Source organism: Tamandua tetradactyla, chromosome 2 (genome assembly GCF_023851605.1).
Source record: "Tamandua tetradactyla isolate mTamTet1 chromosome 2, mTamTet1.pri, whole genome shotgun sequence".
In the NCBI taxonomy this organism is placed as follows: domain Eukaryota; kingdom Metazoa; phylum Chordata; class Mammalia; order Pilosa; family Myrmecophagidae; genus Tamandua; species Tamandua tetradactyla.
The window spans coordinates 115,257,722-115,277,820 of NC_135328.1; the positions used below are offsets into that span (position 1 = coordinate 115,257,722).

Below are 20,099 nucleotides of genomic sequence, written 5' to 3' on the forward strand. Positions count from 1 at the left end.
TTCAGCTAGATTATCCAGGCCCATTATTAGAGATCGAGGTCTTGATCCACCCCAGTTTTTCTTATCTGTTCCCAGGAAGGAGCCCTCTGACACATCTAAAAGGTTTTAATCTTGAAACCTCTCCCTGCCCCAGGACTTTCTGAGTTTCTTTTTGACAGAAGGGCTCCTCACTCATCTTCCCAAGCAGCACCTCTTGGTCCCTGAGCCTCAGATCTTCCACATGACAACTGCTGTCACTCACTGATAATATACTCTCTTTTAGGTTTTCAAAAATTGCTGTTTTTAGTCTTTACATCTCTACTCTTTTTGGTCTCCTTCTAGAAGCTTCTATGTGCTTCTCATTGCCAATTCTTCTCCAAACAGAAGTCACCACTGGAACATCAACATTAGATTTGTCACATTTATTCTCTCATCATATAAAGCATAAATATCAGCATGCCTGAATTCCAATTTACAAAACCAGACAGGAGTATCTTCAAAGTCTAAATGACTTGGGAAGTAGAAGAGAAAGATGCGAAAATGAAGCTTTGAGCCCATCACTAACCAGCATAGCCATGGCCATGGGGGTAGATAATATGTAATGCAAGTGGGAAGGTAGCTGAACTTCTGTTTCTAAGAGTCATAAGGAAATTGAACTTAGTAGCCACGCTTGAAGCTCAGTGAAGTAGAGATGTATTTTTCCGGAAAGCAAGCTACAGTAAAATTACAAGTAAATACTATCATTCATTGATTTGTCCATTTAGTTGTCAAACGCATATTTCTTACGTACATACGATGTCCTAGGCACTGACCTAGGACTGGAAATACCAAAGCACTTTTTTGCTCATCGAACAGTCCACGATTAAGAACTTACAAAAATGTCAACAGGTGTTTATTGCCATCTGCAATTTTCAATATCTTTCGATGACTGCCACTGAATTCCCAGGTAAGACATAACTTCCTGATTACACATTCATCATTTGACAGAGGCACATGATTATCTACTCTGAGCTTAATCTAAACTTTCATTCCCACTCCGTCTGTTCCTCCCCATCCTGAGTTTCATTGTTAAATTTCCAGATAGTCTGATTAGTCAGAGATTTGTTTTATTTCATTTCATTGGAATAATTTTCCCTATTGGCAAATGTACCTACTTACATGCAAACACACACACAACCCACCTCTCTAGGGGCAGCAAAAGGACTCATAGTTTTCTCCTTGGAAATATTTCAGCCTTTTTTTCTGAAGTCTCACTCTAATTAGTCTCCCAGAGCTGCACTGGGGTTGTGCCTCCACAAATCCCAAAGGGCCGCCCTGGCTCTGCAGCACGGTATCATATTGGTATGTGAGTTCAGGAGGCTTGGGGTCTTTACTAAAAAATATTTTGATTATTTTTGTTGTGACAGACTTTGAGCTGCAGTTGAATAATTCATACCCCAGAGGCTGCTGTTTCCGAAGCTATTAAAGGTAATTAAGTGAATACACATTGGGTCAGAGAATTATTCTGGGGTGCTAAGCCTCACCACCATTCTAACTCCTCTACACTCCTCAAGTTCAGAAAAATTTGTGATTCAGCATTTTCAGGGAACACGCAGTATTCTACGTATTAAAAGACGAGTATGAAACATTAGCTACAGATGCAAATCTGCGTGAGCTTATGTACCTAATACGAGGTAGGTGCTCAAACGTACATGCTCTTCAGTGCTCCCCTGACCTCATAATGCTCCTAAATGTGTGTTCTTTCTGTGGAAGAGATGCCATTTATCAATGCCAACTCAGGTTTTTAAAAAGACTCCCTAAAGGCTAAAGATCTATAAGAAGTTTGACCCCTTTCAATTAGCCAGTTTGGAAACATGGACCTTTGTACTGAAAAAATGAAAGAATGAGTTGTAGAGAGGGAGCCAGAGAGGTGTCTTGTCTGTCCTAAGAGATGCCTTCACACAGCAGGCATCGAGACTGGCTCCCACAGGACAGTGGGGGGAAAGTGTTATTCACTGCTTGTGTCCCCTTAATCTCCATGAACTTGCATGGCCACGGCAGGTCTGTGGGTGCCACAAACTCACAGCAATGCCTCAGGAAACTCCTTAAACGTATATACTTCTATTTGCTCATATAAGCACTTGGCACTGTTTTAACTTTATTTTTTTGGCATGGGCAGGCACCGGGAAGTAAACCCAGGTCTCTGGCATGGCAGGCGAGAACTCTTCCACTGAGCCACCATTGCACCGCCCACTTGGCACTCTTTCAACTCTATCTTTTGGAAACACTAAGTTCACATCGGAAATGTGAAGGGCTAAACTCAGCACAGTCAAAACATAAAAAAAAAAAAAGTCAGAGATCTATGGTAGAGGATGCTTTCATTAGGAATTTTTTCTGAGATAAAACCAAAGGGCAAACTTGTCAGTGTAGGTTTAGTAAAAACAAAACAAAAAAAGAGTGGATTTCATCATATTACTTTCACCATTTTGCTAGCATAAAAGAAAAATAAGGGGCGGGCCGCGGTGGCTCAGCGGGCAAGAGTGCTTGCCTGCCATGCCGGAGGACCCCGGTTCGATTCCCGGCCCCAGCCCATGTAAAAAACAAACAAACAAACAAAATATAATAAAAATAAGAAAATGTTTAAAAGATGTTTCCCTTTCTTCCTCCCTTCCTTCCTTCTATCCTTCCTTCCTTCTCTGTCTTTAAAAAAAAAAAAAAAGAAAAAAAAAAAAGAAAAATAAGAGTTTTATTAGTCATGGTTATTTCTGATTTCTGCTAATCACTCTGATGAGAGAGCAGGCGCCCCTGCTGCCCATGACAAGGCGGTATTCCCATTACCCTGCGGACTGGACACTGTGTGCTCCCACTCACCAGCTCTTCCCTCTTGAGTGACGAAGGTCACTACTTTCCATCTGGTCATTCCCCGGCCTTCGTTTTTGAAGGGCAATGCTTTCCATCAAGATATCTTGATTGACCCACATGAAAGGTGCAATCCCAGCACTACGATTCCTCCTTCCACGTTAGAAAAGTATTATTATTATTGGAAATAGATATTATTTTTGGAAAAGGTCACCAGCAGCTGTAGACTAATAAGAGCCCAAGTTTCATAGAGGCAGAGCTGGGACTGCATAGAGCCTCTCCCATGATTTAGGGGTGTAATTTGGGTTAGATATTTTTCAACCTTTCTGAGTTTTCTTGTCTGCAAAATAGAGTAATAACATTACTTTGCAGCATTGTAAGGATGAACTTTTAAAATTTTTTGGATTTTTTTTTTTAATGTGAAAACGCAACTCCTAAGGCCTGGCACAGAAAAGGCATTCCATGTTTGTTATTCACAAAAAGGGGCTCATGACATTAAGGAAAAGACTGAGGGTCAATGGAGTATTTGAAATTTCATATATTGTACCTTTAATTTAGCCAATGTCCTGCTAAAGCTCCAAAGGTGGGGACATCAAGCAATAGCCAATATTTTTTTTAAAGAAAAATAATTTCCCTTAATTTTTAAAAATTCCATCCAATTTTTTCCTTTTACCTGGATTACTTCTCATATTTGTTGAGAAAGTCTCCTGATTCACCTATTCTCTTTAAAATAAATCTTTTTTAGGCAACATCTTCCCCGCCCCCTGCCTCCCCCAACCCCCCCCCCCAAAAAAAACACAAAAATGCATTGAGAAGACAGGAGTGCCTTTGTGCCCCTTTCTGCAGATATTTCATTATATAGCACAGTGCTAATTCTGGAGATGCTGAGGCTTCTGAGTAAGGCGGTCAGGGAAATGTATCTCCAGGGGCAAATGGGGTGGGGGTGAGAAGGACAATTAGGCCAAGACTGCAGGAAGAGAGAGAAGGCTGAAAGACCATCATCTAACCACTTAATGTATATAAAACTGAGCTTTGCAAAAGCTAGAAGTCTGCAGGAGATCCAGGCCAAAGGAACCCTGAGCCCAGGGCCAGGCTGGAGTAAAGTGGGTGAGATTTTCACCTGGCGCACAAAACTTAAGGGAAAGCCCAAGACTCAGTAAACAAGAAAAATAAAATTTTAAGGCAGTATTTTAAAAATAAAATAAAAATCAATGCAAAAACCCATGATGAAAAAATATCAAAATTTTAAATAAGGACAGGTTCAGCCCTCATTTGTACAACTCTACTCACTCACTTCACTCTAATCCTGGCCTAGCAGATCCTGGATTTCCTTAAAACTTTTATATTTTGTTCACAGACTACTGAATTATTATTTTTCAAACATTGCACGAAAATATCATATATCTCAATTACAGAGATTTAGGGCATTCCCTTAAATTTTGTGCATGAGGTCGATGCCTCGCTTGCCTCACCTTAATCCTGGTCCTGCTTGAATGAAGAGGGGACTGTGTGGTAGTCTGGGGTGGGGGTGAGAGGGAGGCTATTCTAGAACTGACTGGAAAAAATGAGTATCATATGTTAGTGGCTGTTGGCAGTGCTTTTAGGAATCCCAACACTGAATTCTGTTTTCAAGCCTAAGCAAGGAATTGTCTTTTGTTTGTTTGTTTGTTTGTTTGTTTGTAGATGACAAAAGCAGGCAACAGAGACTATGATCTGACACTCTTGCTTTTATTGGTATATGCTCTTGGTTCTGCATGATGAACTACATCACAAATTCCAATACAGCAGATCATATTTTCCTGAAGATGTCTCTATAATATAGAATTCCAAGCGCCAATTGATCACACATATGGACAATCCCGAGTGTTTGACCATAAAAAGGAATGCAAGTCATGTTTTAGGTCTACTCCCTTGCATCAGATATGAGAGAGGGGAATAGGGACTAGCAACATTTTAGCAATCAACATCTCTGCATCAGAGAGCTGAACTGCAGAGACCAACGCTACAAGTTCCAGGCAGGACACCCAGGCAGAAGGAGGCACATTGCACATAGTGGGACTGCAGGGTGACCTTCAGGTGAGGTCACAGTAACTTGTGCCCATCAGCCCAAAAGGGACTCCTTGGGAAACATCAACCCATACCCACACAAACAAGCCCCTTCTCTCCAAAAGCGGGGAGCATGTGAACAAATTCCAACTCAGCAAATCCCTTCCCAGAGCCTCCCCACGCCCTGGAGTCTGTTCTCATGCTGGGCAGAGGTGAGATAAGGGCCACTAGCCACCCGGACTTCCCAAAGAGAAAAAAGAGGGGCACTGAGGTTTTCAACACCAAGGCTTGTGCTGCTGTCTTAGCCCATCTAGCTACGATCCATTGTAACTGAAAACTTGGGAAATAATCTGTAGAAAACAGCAGAGCATATACACAAGTCCAAACGAGGAGCGTGATTTAGAAAGTAAGTGGGCATCTTATTCCCTTTGCTGTTTGGCCACTGTCTCCCTTCTTAAAGCTCAAGATTCCAGGAATCCAATGCATAGCCATCCGCTGCCAATGTTTTACTAATAAAATGAATGTTTTTCTCTTCCAAACCAAGGTTGATAAATGTCTATTTAAGGGTCAAGGAAAACTAAAATCTTGCATGGATGTAGAGGGATTTCACCATCACCTAAAACAAAGGCTCTCAAGTGGGAGAGAAATACCCTAAAGGTGTACCCTCCGACAGTGCACCTAACGCTTTAGAAAGGGAAATCATGTTTCTCTAAATAGGGCTCAAGCAACTATACACCTTCATGCTTGCTTCTGTGGATGTCAGAAAATGCCATTATTGGAATTATGAAGAAACGAGATCAGCAGTATGATCCCCAAACCCCAATACATAGAGCAAAGGAGGGAGGATGGCAGAGTGAGATGGGCAAAGGAATTTATGTTTTGGGTCAGAGAAAGTAAACTCAGGATAGAAAGAATATGAGACCAGTTAGTTCATCCGTCCAGTGTACTCTGTAAATAGAAGGTAAGAATATGGGCTCCATTTCCGTGTAAACTAGTTAGTTTCCTTAGCAGCAAATGGGAGGCAATTTACTTTAAAAAGTAACTTATTTGGGGGGTGTGGGATGAGCATTGGGCATGAAAGTATAAATGGATCTGAAAATTCGCCATTTCAGTAAACAACTCAGGTGATGGGTCAGTGGCGCCATCTCTGTTCATTGTATAAGCAGACATACCGTGTAATTTCCTCTAGTGAAGACACTTCCAAAGGTGCATGGGTCTTTTGATATTGTTAGATGGTTCAGGATTTTACGCTGTCTTCCTTATATCAACCACGTTACTGGAATATTAGGAACATGGCACTCAGTCTAAATGCCATGATTATCTAATCATGAGCTTGTGTTCTGCCTCAAGACACCCAAATGAAATGGTTAAATCAACGTGCTGAAAAATAGCAACAGGATAAAAAAGTTGATATCTACCTATACTCGTAGAACATACAGGAACTGAAAAGAATAATATAGGAACTAGGCATGAGAGAATTGTCTATTTCTAGGACTTTTTTCCCCTTTGGTTCAAAATCACATGAATCTAATCTTACAAATCATAGGAATCTATTTGTTCTGTCAATATAACAACAGTGACATACCATCTTACACCATAGTACTAACAGAGGTTCTGTAATCAGAGCCCCGGTCTAAACTTGTGTGCCTGAGACATCAAAACAGGAAGCTTTTCATGATGGAAAAATCTAGTGACCTATGGGAAGTTACTCCACCAAGTCTAGGAAAGACCTAATGCCCAAGGGAGACTCTAGTCCATTATAGGTCCTTTGCACAGCCCAGGGATCCTGGATGGAAGGGAAAACATCCCGAAATATCAAGAAACATATCAGTTGTAATTGATCTGGCCTTTTAACTTCCAGCACACTTGTCTCCCTGTAGGGCATTAGCTAGCTAGATTGCAGAACTGGGAATAAAAAGGGATCATCTGCTTCATTGGGCAACAAATTTAAATTTGGAGTCATCTAGATTATTGATCTTAAACTGGAGCTTCCAATCTGCCTTGACAGATAAAGGGAGCCCCTTACTTTCTCAGTTTTCCCAACCTATGGCATTGGCCCCATCACCTCTGGGACATTAACTACCTGGCAGCTGAGCTCCCCTGCAGATTAGGATCCCACAGTCCACACCTGATATTGCCAACCTACCCCCTCCCCCTCCAAATGTGAAATATGAAACTGGCAGTGAGACACCAAGTATACTTCTCTGTAGAAGTTCCAGCAAAATCCACCAGAGGTGGACCATTACTATAGAAGTGTGTGCAAAGCTCAGTATAAATAAAGTAAGAACACAGACAGATTTTATATCATGAGATAGTAAAAGGACATTCACAAGGCTAGAAAGCCACCTATGCAAATGATGTATACCTTCAGCACTTATCTCTAACTATTGCAATTACTGGTGATTTTTAAGTTTCATTTTTGTCTCTTGCAGTTTCAGAACTTATGTTGTTTATTTTTATTTTTAAATATTTCATTTTGGGATACCTGAAGGCATTTGGGATAGTTTGTCCAGGCCTGTCCTGGTTTTGTTCTGTAGCCTAGGGCCCTCCTCAGTCCCGGGCAAACCCGCAGGGTTGGTCACCATATTAGCGGCATCCTTCTTCCTTTGGGTCTGAGGGACTCCCTCTCATTTTCCCTCAATGAAGGAAGCCAGGCATACACCAGCAGAAACATTCAGCGTTCTCTCACCAAAAGGAATCAAACCCAAACGGGGCTAGGGGGACACCACTCAGTTCCCCTCTAGGATGCTGTCACATTCTCCCACCTTTCGGGGGCTAACCCTACAGACTATGATTGCCTTCTTGCTTGACTAACAGGTTGAACTAAGACATAGCTCTCTCCCTAGTTCTTTTAAATGCGTGGTTTAGAGCAAATCATTTTTGACCTGCCTTTCAAAAGAATTAAGAACTACTAAGGAAAAGAAACCAAAACCAAAAAAAAAAAAAAACACAACAACATTGAGCATAAAGGACAGCATTATTGTGGCTCTCACTAAGGAGAGCTGACATGACGAGTAATCTGAGAAGATTGCTGACTGTGATGGGTTACCCTCCCCAGCTGGAAGAATTAGAAAAGACAGAGAAAATCTGCACTTGACAAGGAGAAAACCCACACTTTGTTGTAATAGCTGCCACAAAGGATTGAGCGGCACAGCCAAGAGAACTACAATCATGCCATCTCTACTTAAGCACAGGGAATACTCCATTGTTCAAAAGATCCTGGTAGCAGGAGTTTCTCAGAGGCTTAAGAGGCTCCTCTGTGCCTATGTTTGCAGAGCTGGACCTGGTCCACAACCTGCCAGCACACACTACCCCAAATCAAAATAGAGGTGCCACGTGAATAGACTGATCCTGCTGCTCCATGCTCTCCAGTTGGCTTGGGGCTTGGGAAAGGCTCAGAACAAAGGCCTGAGGTTCCTGTATCTGCTGGAAGGTGGCCAACTCATCACTGATGACGTGTGGAAATGGTACTTTTGGAAATGGAAATGGTTGGCTGTGTGCAGGACGCCTCATTCCGTCCTGGTTGACTGATGATGTGGAAGAAAAAAGTCTTCAGAATGTCACTACGAATGGTTCCCCCACCCAGGTCCACAGCATGTTTCCCTTCTTAGTTGCCAAATGTAGGATTGGCATGTCTTCTCCAGCATGTCGATATAACCTACAATCAGGTGGGGTTTTTTTTAATAACAGGTAGTATCACCTAGTGGTTAAATGTGAATTTAAAAAGATCTCTCATTTTACTTTTTGTGAATGTGTCTGAAACTGGTTTGCTAAAAAATCTTCTTCTCAGTGGAGTCTGTAACATGGCTTACATTTTCAATGTAATTATGCAGCATGAATTTGTTTCTTTTCTTTGAAGGAACTTGAGTTGCTTTTTAAAGCATCATTTGCTAGCTTCTTATTATCTCCTTTCGAGATGAAAGGGAGTACAATGTCAATTTTTTTTTTTACTAGCAATGGGGGACTAGGGCACCAAAAGGAGGAAAGAATTGGCCTGGGACTTACAGCATGCCAGCAATGTGCCATGGAGACCCTCATGGGACGAGTTGCCAAACCAGTGTGCGGGAAATCTAAGGATCCTAAAATAGCTGCATTTTCCCTGTCCTAACATTCAAGCTGGGCAGACTGGAGTTAGCTTATTTTTAAAATGCAGGCCATTTGAAGGCACACAAACAGTTCCCAAGGCAGCTACTATTTAGCCAATTAAATACATAGAAGAAAATATAATTTTAAAGGAAAGATTAATCAGCAAAGTGCTAAAACAATCCTTTTGCTATTTATTTTAAATCTTATCCATGATCATCAGAATGGACCACAGTCATAGGATTGCACTCAAGCTTGAAGAGAACCGCGGGTAAATTTCAGAGCCTCCATCTTTTGATCTATTATAATGTGTTCCTGGGGTCCGGGATGTAATTCAGAATTTTTGCTCATGTGTACTCAAAGTAACATTGTGAATATGTTCAAAAGCTTCTGAAGTTCTGTGAAAAATATTATCTCCATTCCCACCCCTTGCTGATGACACAATGGTAACTCGGACATCTGTGCCGGTGTGATATTTTCGACGACTGTAAAGACGCTTTCTCCCTTTATTAACATCTTATTTCCTTAGTCCTGGCTGGTCTATGAATCTGTGCTGAACTTCACAATGCCTAATAAGCATGTGACTAATGGGAAACACACACAAACATGCACACACAACACACACAGGTGGACTCTAACACCTGGAGAAATATGGTACACTCTGTGAGAATTCAATAAATGCCCATTTCACTGGGAATGGAATTGAAGTGGAGAAAAAGTCAGACTTTCTTATATGCATCTGCCACTAGGAGTTCCTAGCCCAAGGTATACATGGAGGGCATGCTGTCCAAAGACAAGCTAACACACACAAGTACATATTTAGAGACAATTCTAATTTACTAGCCCCTAGGCTTAGGACCCTAGCTAATTTACAAGGCTGCTCTAGGAAAGATTCAACTTTAGAGATGATGGTAAGTCTATGACATCTGCTTTCCCTGCAGGGGAAGAAGTAATGCATTTCCACCCTTCAAGAGAACCCAAGATTGATGTTCTAAGGATTTTGCTGGTTAATTTCTTTCTTTCTTTTTTCTCAGCTCAGAAGGTATGTTTCCATCATACCCTGTCAAAAAACTTTCTCAACAGTCAAGGAGAAGATAGCAGTACATGCCCTTGAACCGAGTTTGCAGATCCTACTGGGAAACCACCCCATGCTCTCAGATGGCATGGTTTTCAAACACGGCTAAACAGACTAGTTGAATTAAGACCAACTCCAGACTTGATGTTGCTGAGCTCATCAGCTCCATCTTGCCATCCTGATTGATCGAGGAGGTGGGTCTATAGTTAAAATGGCATAGCACTTTGAGGGGTTAGTCATTAGAGAACACTGCTTTGTCTTTGGAAGGCAACTTCTTGCTTGGCTAGGTTATGGAAGCTAAGGAGTGACGTCAAGGTGTTGTCTGGCCAGAATTTGCAGAAAACCATAGAACTCTTCTCCTCCATCAGGTATGGATTTAGCATCCTTTAGTTCCTGCAGTGACACAGGAGCCTCCAAATACCAAATTATTATCAGGCGGTCTTGGGGGAACCTCTGGGCCCTGCAATAAAGTAGACAAACTTGCTATTGGAAAGTGCTCGGGAGCAATGCAACCCCGTTCAGATTGCTCTAAAATCCTGTAAACAATCTCTGGACTTTGTAAATGAAAACCTAACATAGCTCCTGATGGTGAAAAAGTATGCCAGGAGCTATAGTGTATCCTCCTCCTTCATTCGGCTCCCCATTTTATGTATCACTTAAAGAAATCTGATCGGATCATGTTTTTTGTTTTGCTTGTTTGTTGTTACTTTTTTTTAAAAATCCAAGCTATGCAACTTTGGACAAATCATTCCTGAGCCTCATCTGTAAAATAAGGAGTTTTTATTAAATGATCTTTAAGGTATAACTCAGGGAATCACAAATGGATGGTGAACTATGGACCAAACCTGACTCAGCTAATGTATTTCATTTAACTCAGTGTTTTAAACCTTGTGAAACGCATATAAATAATAAATGTCCATTCTCTTTGGAAAAATCATAATATCTAGTAATATCAGGCTATGTCCCAGAATGGCCTTCAGTGACCCAGATCACCTTTCTGATTCAGCTTGTTTCACATAACTGACCCACCTGATCTCTGTAAGTAAGTAAGGTTTAAGCCCTCTGCGCTCACCTGACCCATCATAATGCCTATCTTCTTGCTTTGTGATCATATGATGATATATTTATCTCAGCCTCCCCAACAAGACTCCCTGAGGGCAGGGAATGTGTCCTCATTGTCACTGATCTCCAGTTTCTAGCATTGCAGGTATATTGTGGGTAATCAATAAATATTTGTTGAAATGAATGTCACCTTCTATATTGGATTCTTATAATTCAGGGAATTGAGACTGGAACCACTGTATGATTACACATATTTTTCTAAAGTTAGCATCTTTGAAAGGCATGCAGCTTCAGAAAAGAGATGCAAGAATACTAGACCTTAAAGCAACCCTTTGATGCATCCAGAGGATGCCAGTGTACTACTAATCATGTGATAGTTTGTTTTAAGCAAATAGAGGTTCTAAACTCACTCTGAGCTCTTCTTAAATATGTTTTTTTCAGAGACTCAACTGCTTGGAAGAGCCCTTTGTAAAAATATTCAAAGGAAATCACTTAATTGAAAGGCAAGCTCTCAAAATTGCATGCGCCTATAGCAGCAGATCCTTCTGTGGGTCAGGTACACACATTTTGTAATATTTCAATTTCTGGATGACTCTAATTAGGATGCTTAAGTAATTTTTCTTCAAAACATGTTTACGTTAAAATTGTTATCTAATACAGTTTAAATACACTAGTATGTTGTGAAAATTATGCCTCATAAATTTCAGTGAAGACAGGTTTGATCTCCTTGCTTTGTGATTATATGTGTTTTATATGTTTAATTACAAAATTAAAATGTTTAACTCATCTTTACCTGCTACGAGTCTGCTGGTGATCAATACTGCAGTAAAATATGGTCATACTTAGCCAATATCAAAGATCCAGCATTCCTCATGATGAAGAGGCATAATTAAACAATATAGTCCCTGCCCTCTAGGAGCTTACAATCTAGCTTAGACAAGACTGCAGAAACACATCCGAAAGAGTGGGCATATTTGCTACTGAACAAAAGGCCAAAGATACATTGAAGATAAAGAAAAAAAATGGTGAGATAAAGTGACACTTAAGAGAGGCAGAAGGGAAAGAGAGAAGCAAATTGTTTCTTCACTCCCATTTCTTTGAGAATGGATTCATGGAATTTATGTGGTTTTAGGTGGTCTTAAAATCATGAAAGAGGATATGGATTGGTGCCATATCCAAGATGGCATGACTTGGATCATAGAATTGTGATGATTCAAGATGACTGAGAACAATGAATTGGGTAAAGATAGTTTAGTGAAGGACCCAGTGAGTTTATAAAAATCAGCTAAATGGAGAATCTATAGTCTAGAGCTCTTATGTAGAAGCCAGAAGCTAAGAGGAAGTTGTGGGTCTCCTCCATTCTCTTCCAATTCCTGTTAAGTTTGGTTAGCAAAGAGTAGACAAACCACACAACTAAAACTCCTTTAAAAATAATCAAAGCATCTAGTGCAAAAACCTTTACAAAAATCTTCATGGCTTTTAGAATAAGAAAGTAAATTTTAGAAATTGTCTATTAGGATTCCTAAAGGGAAAAAAGCACTTACAGTAAGAACTACAAACACTCAGCCAACTAATCCACTTTATTCTATAGGATCCATTTGGATTTTTGTTTCTATGAGTGAGAACCATCAAAACCATGAGAGTTTCTCCAACCATGGTGTCCTGCATTGGCATATTCGATAAACAATAGTTATATTCAAATGCATGCTGGGTGCTTCAAGGACCTTTGGAGGATGCTTACCTCATCAAAGAATGCACAATTTAAGCCATGCCTCCACTCATCCTGTTCACACCATAATGGCGATAATAAGAATTAACAATACTTTTATTTCAAATAATACATCAAATATTTAAAGGAGCTGAATATTCTTCTAACATGCTTTTCTATTTTTCTTGTCATAGTACATAATCAACTGAAATCTATGTGGGGTCCAGTCTCACACATTTCAAGTTTTTAATATAGTTCTTCTTAACAATTAAGCTCAAATCCAACCTTAAACATACCTTGGGATAAATTTGAACAAATAGGAGGAAGTAAAAGGTGTTTCCTCTATAGATGAACAAATCTGATATCCATTGTTGATACCCCTTATCCCATGAGAGTTTCCAGTGGAAAATCAGTCCTCAAAGACTAACACTGTAACAATTCTATCCTAATTCTGAGGCAGGGCAGGAGTACAGTACTTATGACTGGGCAAGACCTTGGAAATGAAGATATTCACCCATCAGTGCCATCCATCTAAGGACCCCTGGGAGCTGGGCCTACCTGATATGCTAGAATGCATGGCTCCCTTTTCATGTGTGAAGAAGACCTGGAGTTTCAATGGCAGCCATTTTTCACTGTAGTTTTGTTTTTTAATGTTCTAAAGGCCCTACTTCATTTTTAAAATATGTCTGAGCAGTATCTTAAAAGATAGTGTAAGGGGCTCTGAGAAAAATCTCAAGCTTCTAAAACCAACAATTCCCTACAGATGTTAATAGGTTAATTTGGTTAAAAAAAAAACTTAACGGGAGATTCATCTGTTTCTGTGTCTCTTTTTTTCATTGTGGCAGCAACAGGAATACAACAGGAATTCACGCTGAGAACTAGGACTGAACAAAGAATACAGAACTACCTGAACCACCTGTGTGCAACACAACACATTCCTGACTGCCTATGATGTATATTTTGATTACTTTCAATAAACTAAATTTAAATGACCTCAATTGCCTGTCTTCTATAACTGATATATGTGCATTCTAATGATACTCCCGGTTTCTGCCTCTATCTTTTTCAAGATAAGCATGCCTTGATTTCAACTTTATGTTAAATGGCTGGGGAAAGTGTATTCCAATCCCAGCAGGAGACACACCCTGAGAATTCCATAAGCAACAAACTAAAGGATCTACTTCATGGGCCAAAAGCTCCAAGAATACCCAGACATTTCACCCCTCTTCCAGTAATGTCTTTGTCAGGGCTCTGCTAAACATGCTGGTTGATGAAGCGGTGAAGCAAATGGGCCAATAAGTATAAACAGCTGTACTTACATGTGTCTGGCTTGAGTTGACTGTTGGTGATGCCAAAGTACTGGGGATTTTCAATAACAGGGATCTTGGTCATTCCAATAATAACAGCATCAGGGCCACCCTCGGAAGAAGAGGGAGTGTTACTCCCATTGGAGATGTGGTGGAGTGGGCTGGCAGAGTCATCGTCATTGCTGATAACCGAAGCTGGGCCTGGAGTTGGAAAACACATATTCTCTTGTAATTTTTTAATTACTTCATGGAGCTGTAATTCCTGTCCATAAAATTCACTCCTTTAAAATGAATAGTTCAGTGGATTTCAGTATAGTCACGGAATTGTGCAACTATCACCACGATCTAACTGTAGAACATTTCCATCATCCCAATTAGCATTCATGCCCTGTTCCCCACTCCCAGCCCTGGGCACCCGCCACTCCCACATTGTCTATAAACGAAGTTAAACAATATGTTGTCTTTTGCGACCGATGTCTTTCATTACACATAATGTTTTCAAGGTTCATCCATTTTATAGCATGTATGGGTTGTTCGTTGCGTTTAATTTCTGAACAATATTCCATTGTCTGGATATAACATATCTTGTTTATCTTTTTATTGGTTGATGGACATTTGCGTTGTTTCCACTTAGGATATTTTGGATAACGCCACTATGAAAATTCTTTTACAGATTTTTGCATGGACAAATGTTTTCATTTTTCTTGGGTGGAATTTCTGGGGATATGGAAGCTCTATGTTTAACATTTTGAGGAACCGCCAAACTGTTTTCCAAAGTGGCTGCACCATTTTATGTTCCCACCAATGATGTATGAAGGCTCCAATTTCTCTACATCCCTCTCCTGTAATTTAATATACATTTTTACTCTTTGCTCTCACAACATCTTTAGAAAACTCTCATTGCAATCCCCAGCATGAATCAAGTATCTTGTTTCACAGGATACTGAAGGGTGTTATAGGAATTTGAGGACCTGAATTCCTTTTCCTATTCTTTGGACAAGTCACTTACCTTCTTTGGACATCTATATCTAGTTATATTTGTAAAATGTGCAAAATAATAACGGTATCTTAATTTATGAGACTGGAATGAGACTAGTAATATGAACATGGCTTGTAAATTTAAAAGAACATTTTGAATATGAATTATTATTAGGCATGATACTAAATGAACCAGAATACTAAATGGACCAGAAGTACATTGACTGTCCTATTCTATGCTCCTCCTTCTCTATATTCTGTGAGTAGCTGTACCACCTGTGCCTACAAAATAGTTTCATAACAACAATGGAATGAAAAATCAATCCCTTGGTAAAGTCACTTGCTTTGCATTTAGCTGTTAGCTGAAATGTTATTTATAGAGTCATTATATGGATGTCCTTCTACTAAAGCAATAATCATAGCATTTTTCACACAAGACATAAATTCTCTAGTCCAGAGTCTCAGAATGCATATGCTCATACATATGGCCTACTGTGTCTTTCCTAAACAATTCATCTACTGACCACATACTGCTTGCCACCAAAATCGGATTCACTGACTTGAAGTCCCATGTGAAACTTTCAAGGCAATTACTATCTCAGCCGCTTATGGTACGTGCTCCACGCATGCGACCTATATTACACATAATACAGTGTAATATATTAGACCTATATTACACATTTATGAAGTGTACTGAATGGATGCAGTTTCCAACTCAAATAGACCATTGGCACTGCTACTGGCAGATTCCAGAAGAAGATAGGGAAGAGAAAGGATAAGGTGGAAAAGACAGAAGAAGGGCAGTGAACAGGTAGAATCAAAACCCCAGCCAAGCCAAATGCCACCCCAGGAAAGGGAAAGTCTGAATTTCTACTTCCCAGGCCAGGGAATGAGCTTTCATCAAACACCCCAGGATACACATTTCGGCAACCCTGTCCATTCTTTCCTTTCTCGCTCACATTTAACCAATTCAATGAGAAGCATGGCAATTCTAAAAACAAAAATTATTTTGTCATATGCTATTGAAGCACCTAGGGAATGCAATGGTGACCCTTATCCCAAGATTCATTTTTCCCCTCTCGTATGGGGATTATCACAGTTTGCACTAATAGCAATTGGACATTCCCCAGCTAGCTTTGTCTTAAACAAGCAATGCAGGAGGCAGCCAACTGCTATTAAAGGTAATTTTTTTAAAGCATTCTCTCAAGGGGATGTGCACTTACATTGCCTTTAATGATACACTCTGGTTCAATTCTGCAAACAAGTCTTCACACAGCCAATTTAGAAGCCACAGAACACTCCCAGCAAGGCAAATCTACCAGTTGTGAGCTTCTGATGCCTAGCTCACCTTTGTTAGCAGAAGCAGAACTCCTGCTAAAGGCACCAATAAAACAAGTTCTTTCTAATTTCCTTAAACATCCCTGTTTTATGATTTGCTTCCTGACAGGCCCAGATCACCCAGAGTTTTAACCCAGATTCTGGCCAGTGATGGAAAATGGAAATGTAGCAGGCTAAGGTTTCTGCATCTTATCAGGAAAATCTTCCCAGGACTGGCCCCTCGCCCTGTCCCTGGTACAGCTGTTCCCTCATACAAGGTTACCAAGGAATGCTACTGCTACTGCCTGAGCTCCCTGAGGGGGTGCAGCCAAGGGCCCTCATTTCTCAACAGATTCCAGGCTGCACCTTTACCCCCAGAAATGCAGGAGTTGTCGTTTTCAAATACTCCACATGCTGCCAGAAAGTCACTGACGTTTCCTTCTGGAACCCATGCTACAATGAGAAATGCAGAGACCCCAGTTGCTTTCTTCTCTGATTCTCTTCTGGCTCAGGCCAGGCTATCAACATCCCAGCAGCACTCCATCATTTCTGAGGAGGCTGATACTTAAACGACAATCTTGCAATACCCCCAGGAATACAGTTCTTAAATCATCTACAGTGTACACAGTTGAACTCTCATGTAGAGTTCAACCAAGGTACTTTCTCTTTGCTTTCACTTCCTCCTCCAAAGGATAATCCTTTTCTCCCCACCCCGGCCTCTCCAATGAAAACCCTCCAACTCTGATGTAAGGGATCACAAGGAAATGGGGTCACTGCTTGAGGAAAAGCAGTGTTTAAGCATAGAAGCGGTCTAAAGCACCAGAGATAATTTTTCAAAAGCCTTTTCACCTTGCCAGAAAGTCACTGTTGACAAATCTGAGCAACACATAAATCTCGACAATTTATCAAGTGAAATATTAATTTGAGTGAGGTTTTCTTCGTTATTGACGTTCCAAATCCTGGAAGATTGCTACGACTGGCAAGGTTGCAGAGATGGAGGCCATTTTTCTATGAACACTTTGTTATAAGTGAAGTGCAGAATCTAGCAAAGTTGTGAAGGGGGAGAAAAGCTCTCAGCGGGGACAATGAATGTCTACATAATGTGACAGCAGCTTGTCTTGCGTATCACAGGGAGTGTCTTTGTGTATCGGTGCATGTGTCTGAGCAGACGCCATGAGAAAGTCAGAAAGATGAGTCAGGGGCACATCATAGCAGCGTTATCAGAAATTCATAGGAGGACTTGCAAAAGTGTATTATAATATTAATAAAAAGTTTTAAATTGCTGGGTATGTGTGCATTCGCTGAGGTTGGGGTAGGTAGTTCAGATGACTGAACTGACAAATAGGAGCCCTACCTGGAATAATTTTTAGCCCATTTAATTTTAATATGTCTCAGATGCAGAGACATTCTTCTTCCATCAGAGCTGCTTGGTAACTTATCCTGCAGACATGACTTTATAGACATTTTTAAAGCCTAACGTAGATTTATTTCCCTGTGATAAGAATCCATGCAGGTCATCTGGGAGAGGAGATTCCCCTTCTCTCAATATCAACAATATCTCCATGGTAATGGGGGTGATAATTGTCCTGATGGACTGTAAACAGAAGTGCCACTCTCACCAGAAAAGTACTCTCCGCCCTCCCACCCCTTCTCATGACCTAAAAGGGGAGAGCCATATTTTGAGACTTTCCAGGAAAAAAAAAGTACCTCTCTGCAGTGCATAGTGGCCTGGATACATGTTTAAGTGGTTGTAGTGAATTGCTACTTAGAAGAGGGAAGATCCCCAGATGTGCTGTTTGTGGGTGACACACCCCCTTCCCATACACACACAGCACAGAGGTTTAGAGCTGGGTGCCTTGAAGACTACCCGGGCAGTACAGTCCCCCAGGTATCTTGGAAAGCTACTATCAACAACTGTACCTCAAATTTGCTTCTGGGAAGCTGCCCAGTGGAAGACTGAAGCTGGCTGAACTTGACCTACCACATTTCCACATCTCCACTTTCTCATTGCTGGTTAAGAGCCTTTGCCGTGGAATTCATCAGGGTAGTTCAAGTCAGCATGACTCATCCCCTTGCGTGCTATTCTAGTTTGCTAGCTGCTGGAATGTAGAAATGGAATGGCTTTTATAAAGGGGAATTTAATGAGTTGTTAGTCTACAGTTCTAAGGCTGAGAAAATGTCCCAATCAAAACAAGTCAATAGAAATGTCCAATTAAAGGATCCAGGGAAAGATACTTTGGTTCAAGGAGGCCGATGAAGTTCAGAGTTTCTCTGTCAAGTGAGAAGGCACATGGCAAATGCAGTCACAGTTTCTCTCTTGGCTGGAAGGGCACTTGGTGAACAAGGCATCATCTGCTAGCTTTTTCTTCTGGTTTCCTGTTTCATGAAGCTCCCTGGGAGGCATTTTCCTTCTTCATCTCCAAAGGTGGATGGCTGGTGGACTCTTTGCTTCTTGTGGCTATGTCGTTCTTCTCTGGTTCTCTCTGAATCTCTTATTCTCCATAATGTTTCCTCTTTTATAGGACTTCAGAAACGAATCAAGACCCACCCGAATGGGTGGAGACATGTCGTCACCTAATCCAGTTTAACAACCACTCTTGATTACATCGTGATTACACCACGTCTCCAGGGAGATGATCTGATCACAGTTTCAAACATACAATACTGAATAGGAATTAGAAGAAGCGGCTGCCTTTATAAAATGGGGTTAGGATTAAAACATGGCTTTTCTAGGGTCTGTACATCATTTCAAACAAGCACACATTCTCTGTCTGGACCAATCTGCTCCAGCCTGCCACCCCTGGGCTCACACAGTTGGTCATTTTTGGATCACTAAACAGACTAATAGAGGCTCCCTACAGGAAAGGGTCTGATGTCAAGTTCAGAAACAGGGTTCCTTATATGGATGGAGAGGATGGGATGAACAGTAAGGGTGATGGCTCAGAACTGGGAAACTCCAGGACGCTGATACAGTTCCTTTGCTTCCATCTTTATCTACAGCAGTCTTCTTGCTACCAAAATAAATACTAACCAATAGATGCCCAGGGTGATCAAAGCTCAGAAAAGCACAGGAAAGATGCAAGATGGCCTGTCTTTTCATGCCTTCTAAACAATTCCTGTCTACTGTGTCTGGACTCATAAAAATACTACAAATTGGAGGTCCCAGGAGATCACACCTGATTTCAACCCTAGTGCTTCAATACATATCATCTGCACTCAGTTGGTAAACCCCAAACTCTGCCTTGCAATTGTCAGCACATAGTTTAAATGCAATAAATAGAATGCAATCAAGCACAAATCATAGCATCTGGACTGTAGAGTCTGTTTTGAAAGTTAGTGAAATGGTCATAAATGAACGGCTGATTTACCAATTCAGAAATCTATTCCATTACATCTCAGTCAATGGAAGAAAGTTGACACCCAAACTTGTCCAGGCTTGAAGATTCCACCATCTATCCATCTATTTGCTGTCCATGTAGTTATACCGTAATTCCATTCTATTTCCTTCCACCTCTTAACCATCACAATCCAGAACTAGGACCACAGTTGACACTTTCCCACAGAACACAACGAAGTCCATTTCAAAAATGCAAAACGGTTTACCAAACTCGATTAGTAAAAATAGTGCCCTTTTCTGGAAAAATCTAAGCATCCTCCAACAAATCAGAAACCAGGACCGTAGAAAATGAATCTAGGAATAGAAAAA

The 20,099-nt window shown here is 40.7% G+C and overlaps 1 protein-coding gene across 3 annotated transcripts in view; it reads right to left on the reverse strand.

Annotated features, from left to right (window-relative positions):
* Positions 1-20,099, reverse strand: part of NTRK2 (neurotrophic receptor tyrosine kinase 2) — a 371,375-nt gene that overhangs the window by 155,935 nt on the left and 195,341 nt on the right. For all 3 annotated transcript variants that reach the window (XM_077148538.1, XM_077148537.1, XM_077148540.1), the window contains one exon: positions 14,111-14,299. In XM_077148538.1, coding sequence (XP_077004653.1) covers positions 14,111-14,299 — 189 coding nt within the window. The remainder of the gene's footprint in view (positions 1-14,110; positions 14,300-20,099) is intronic.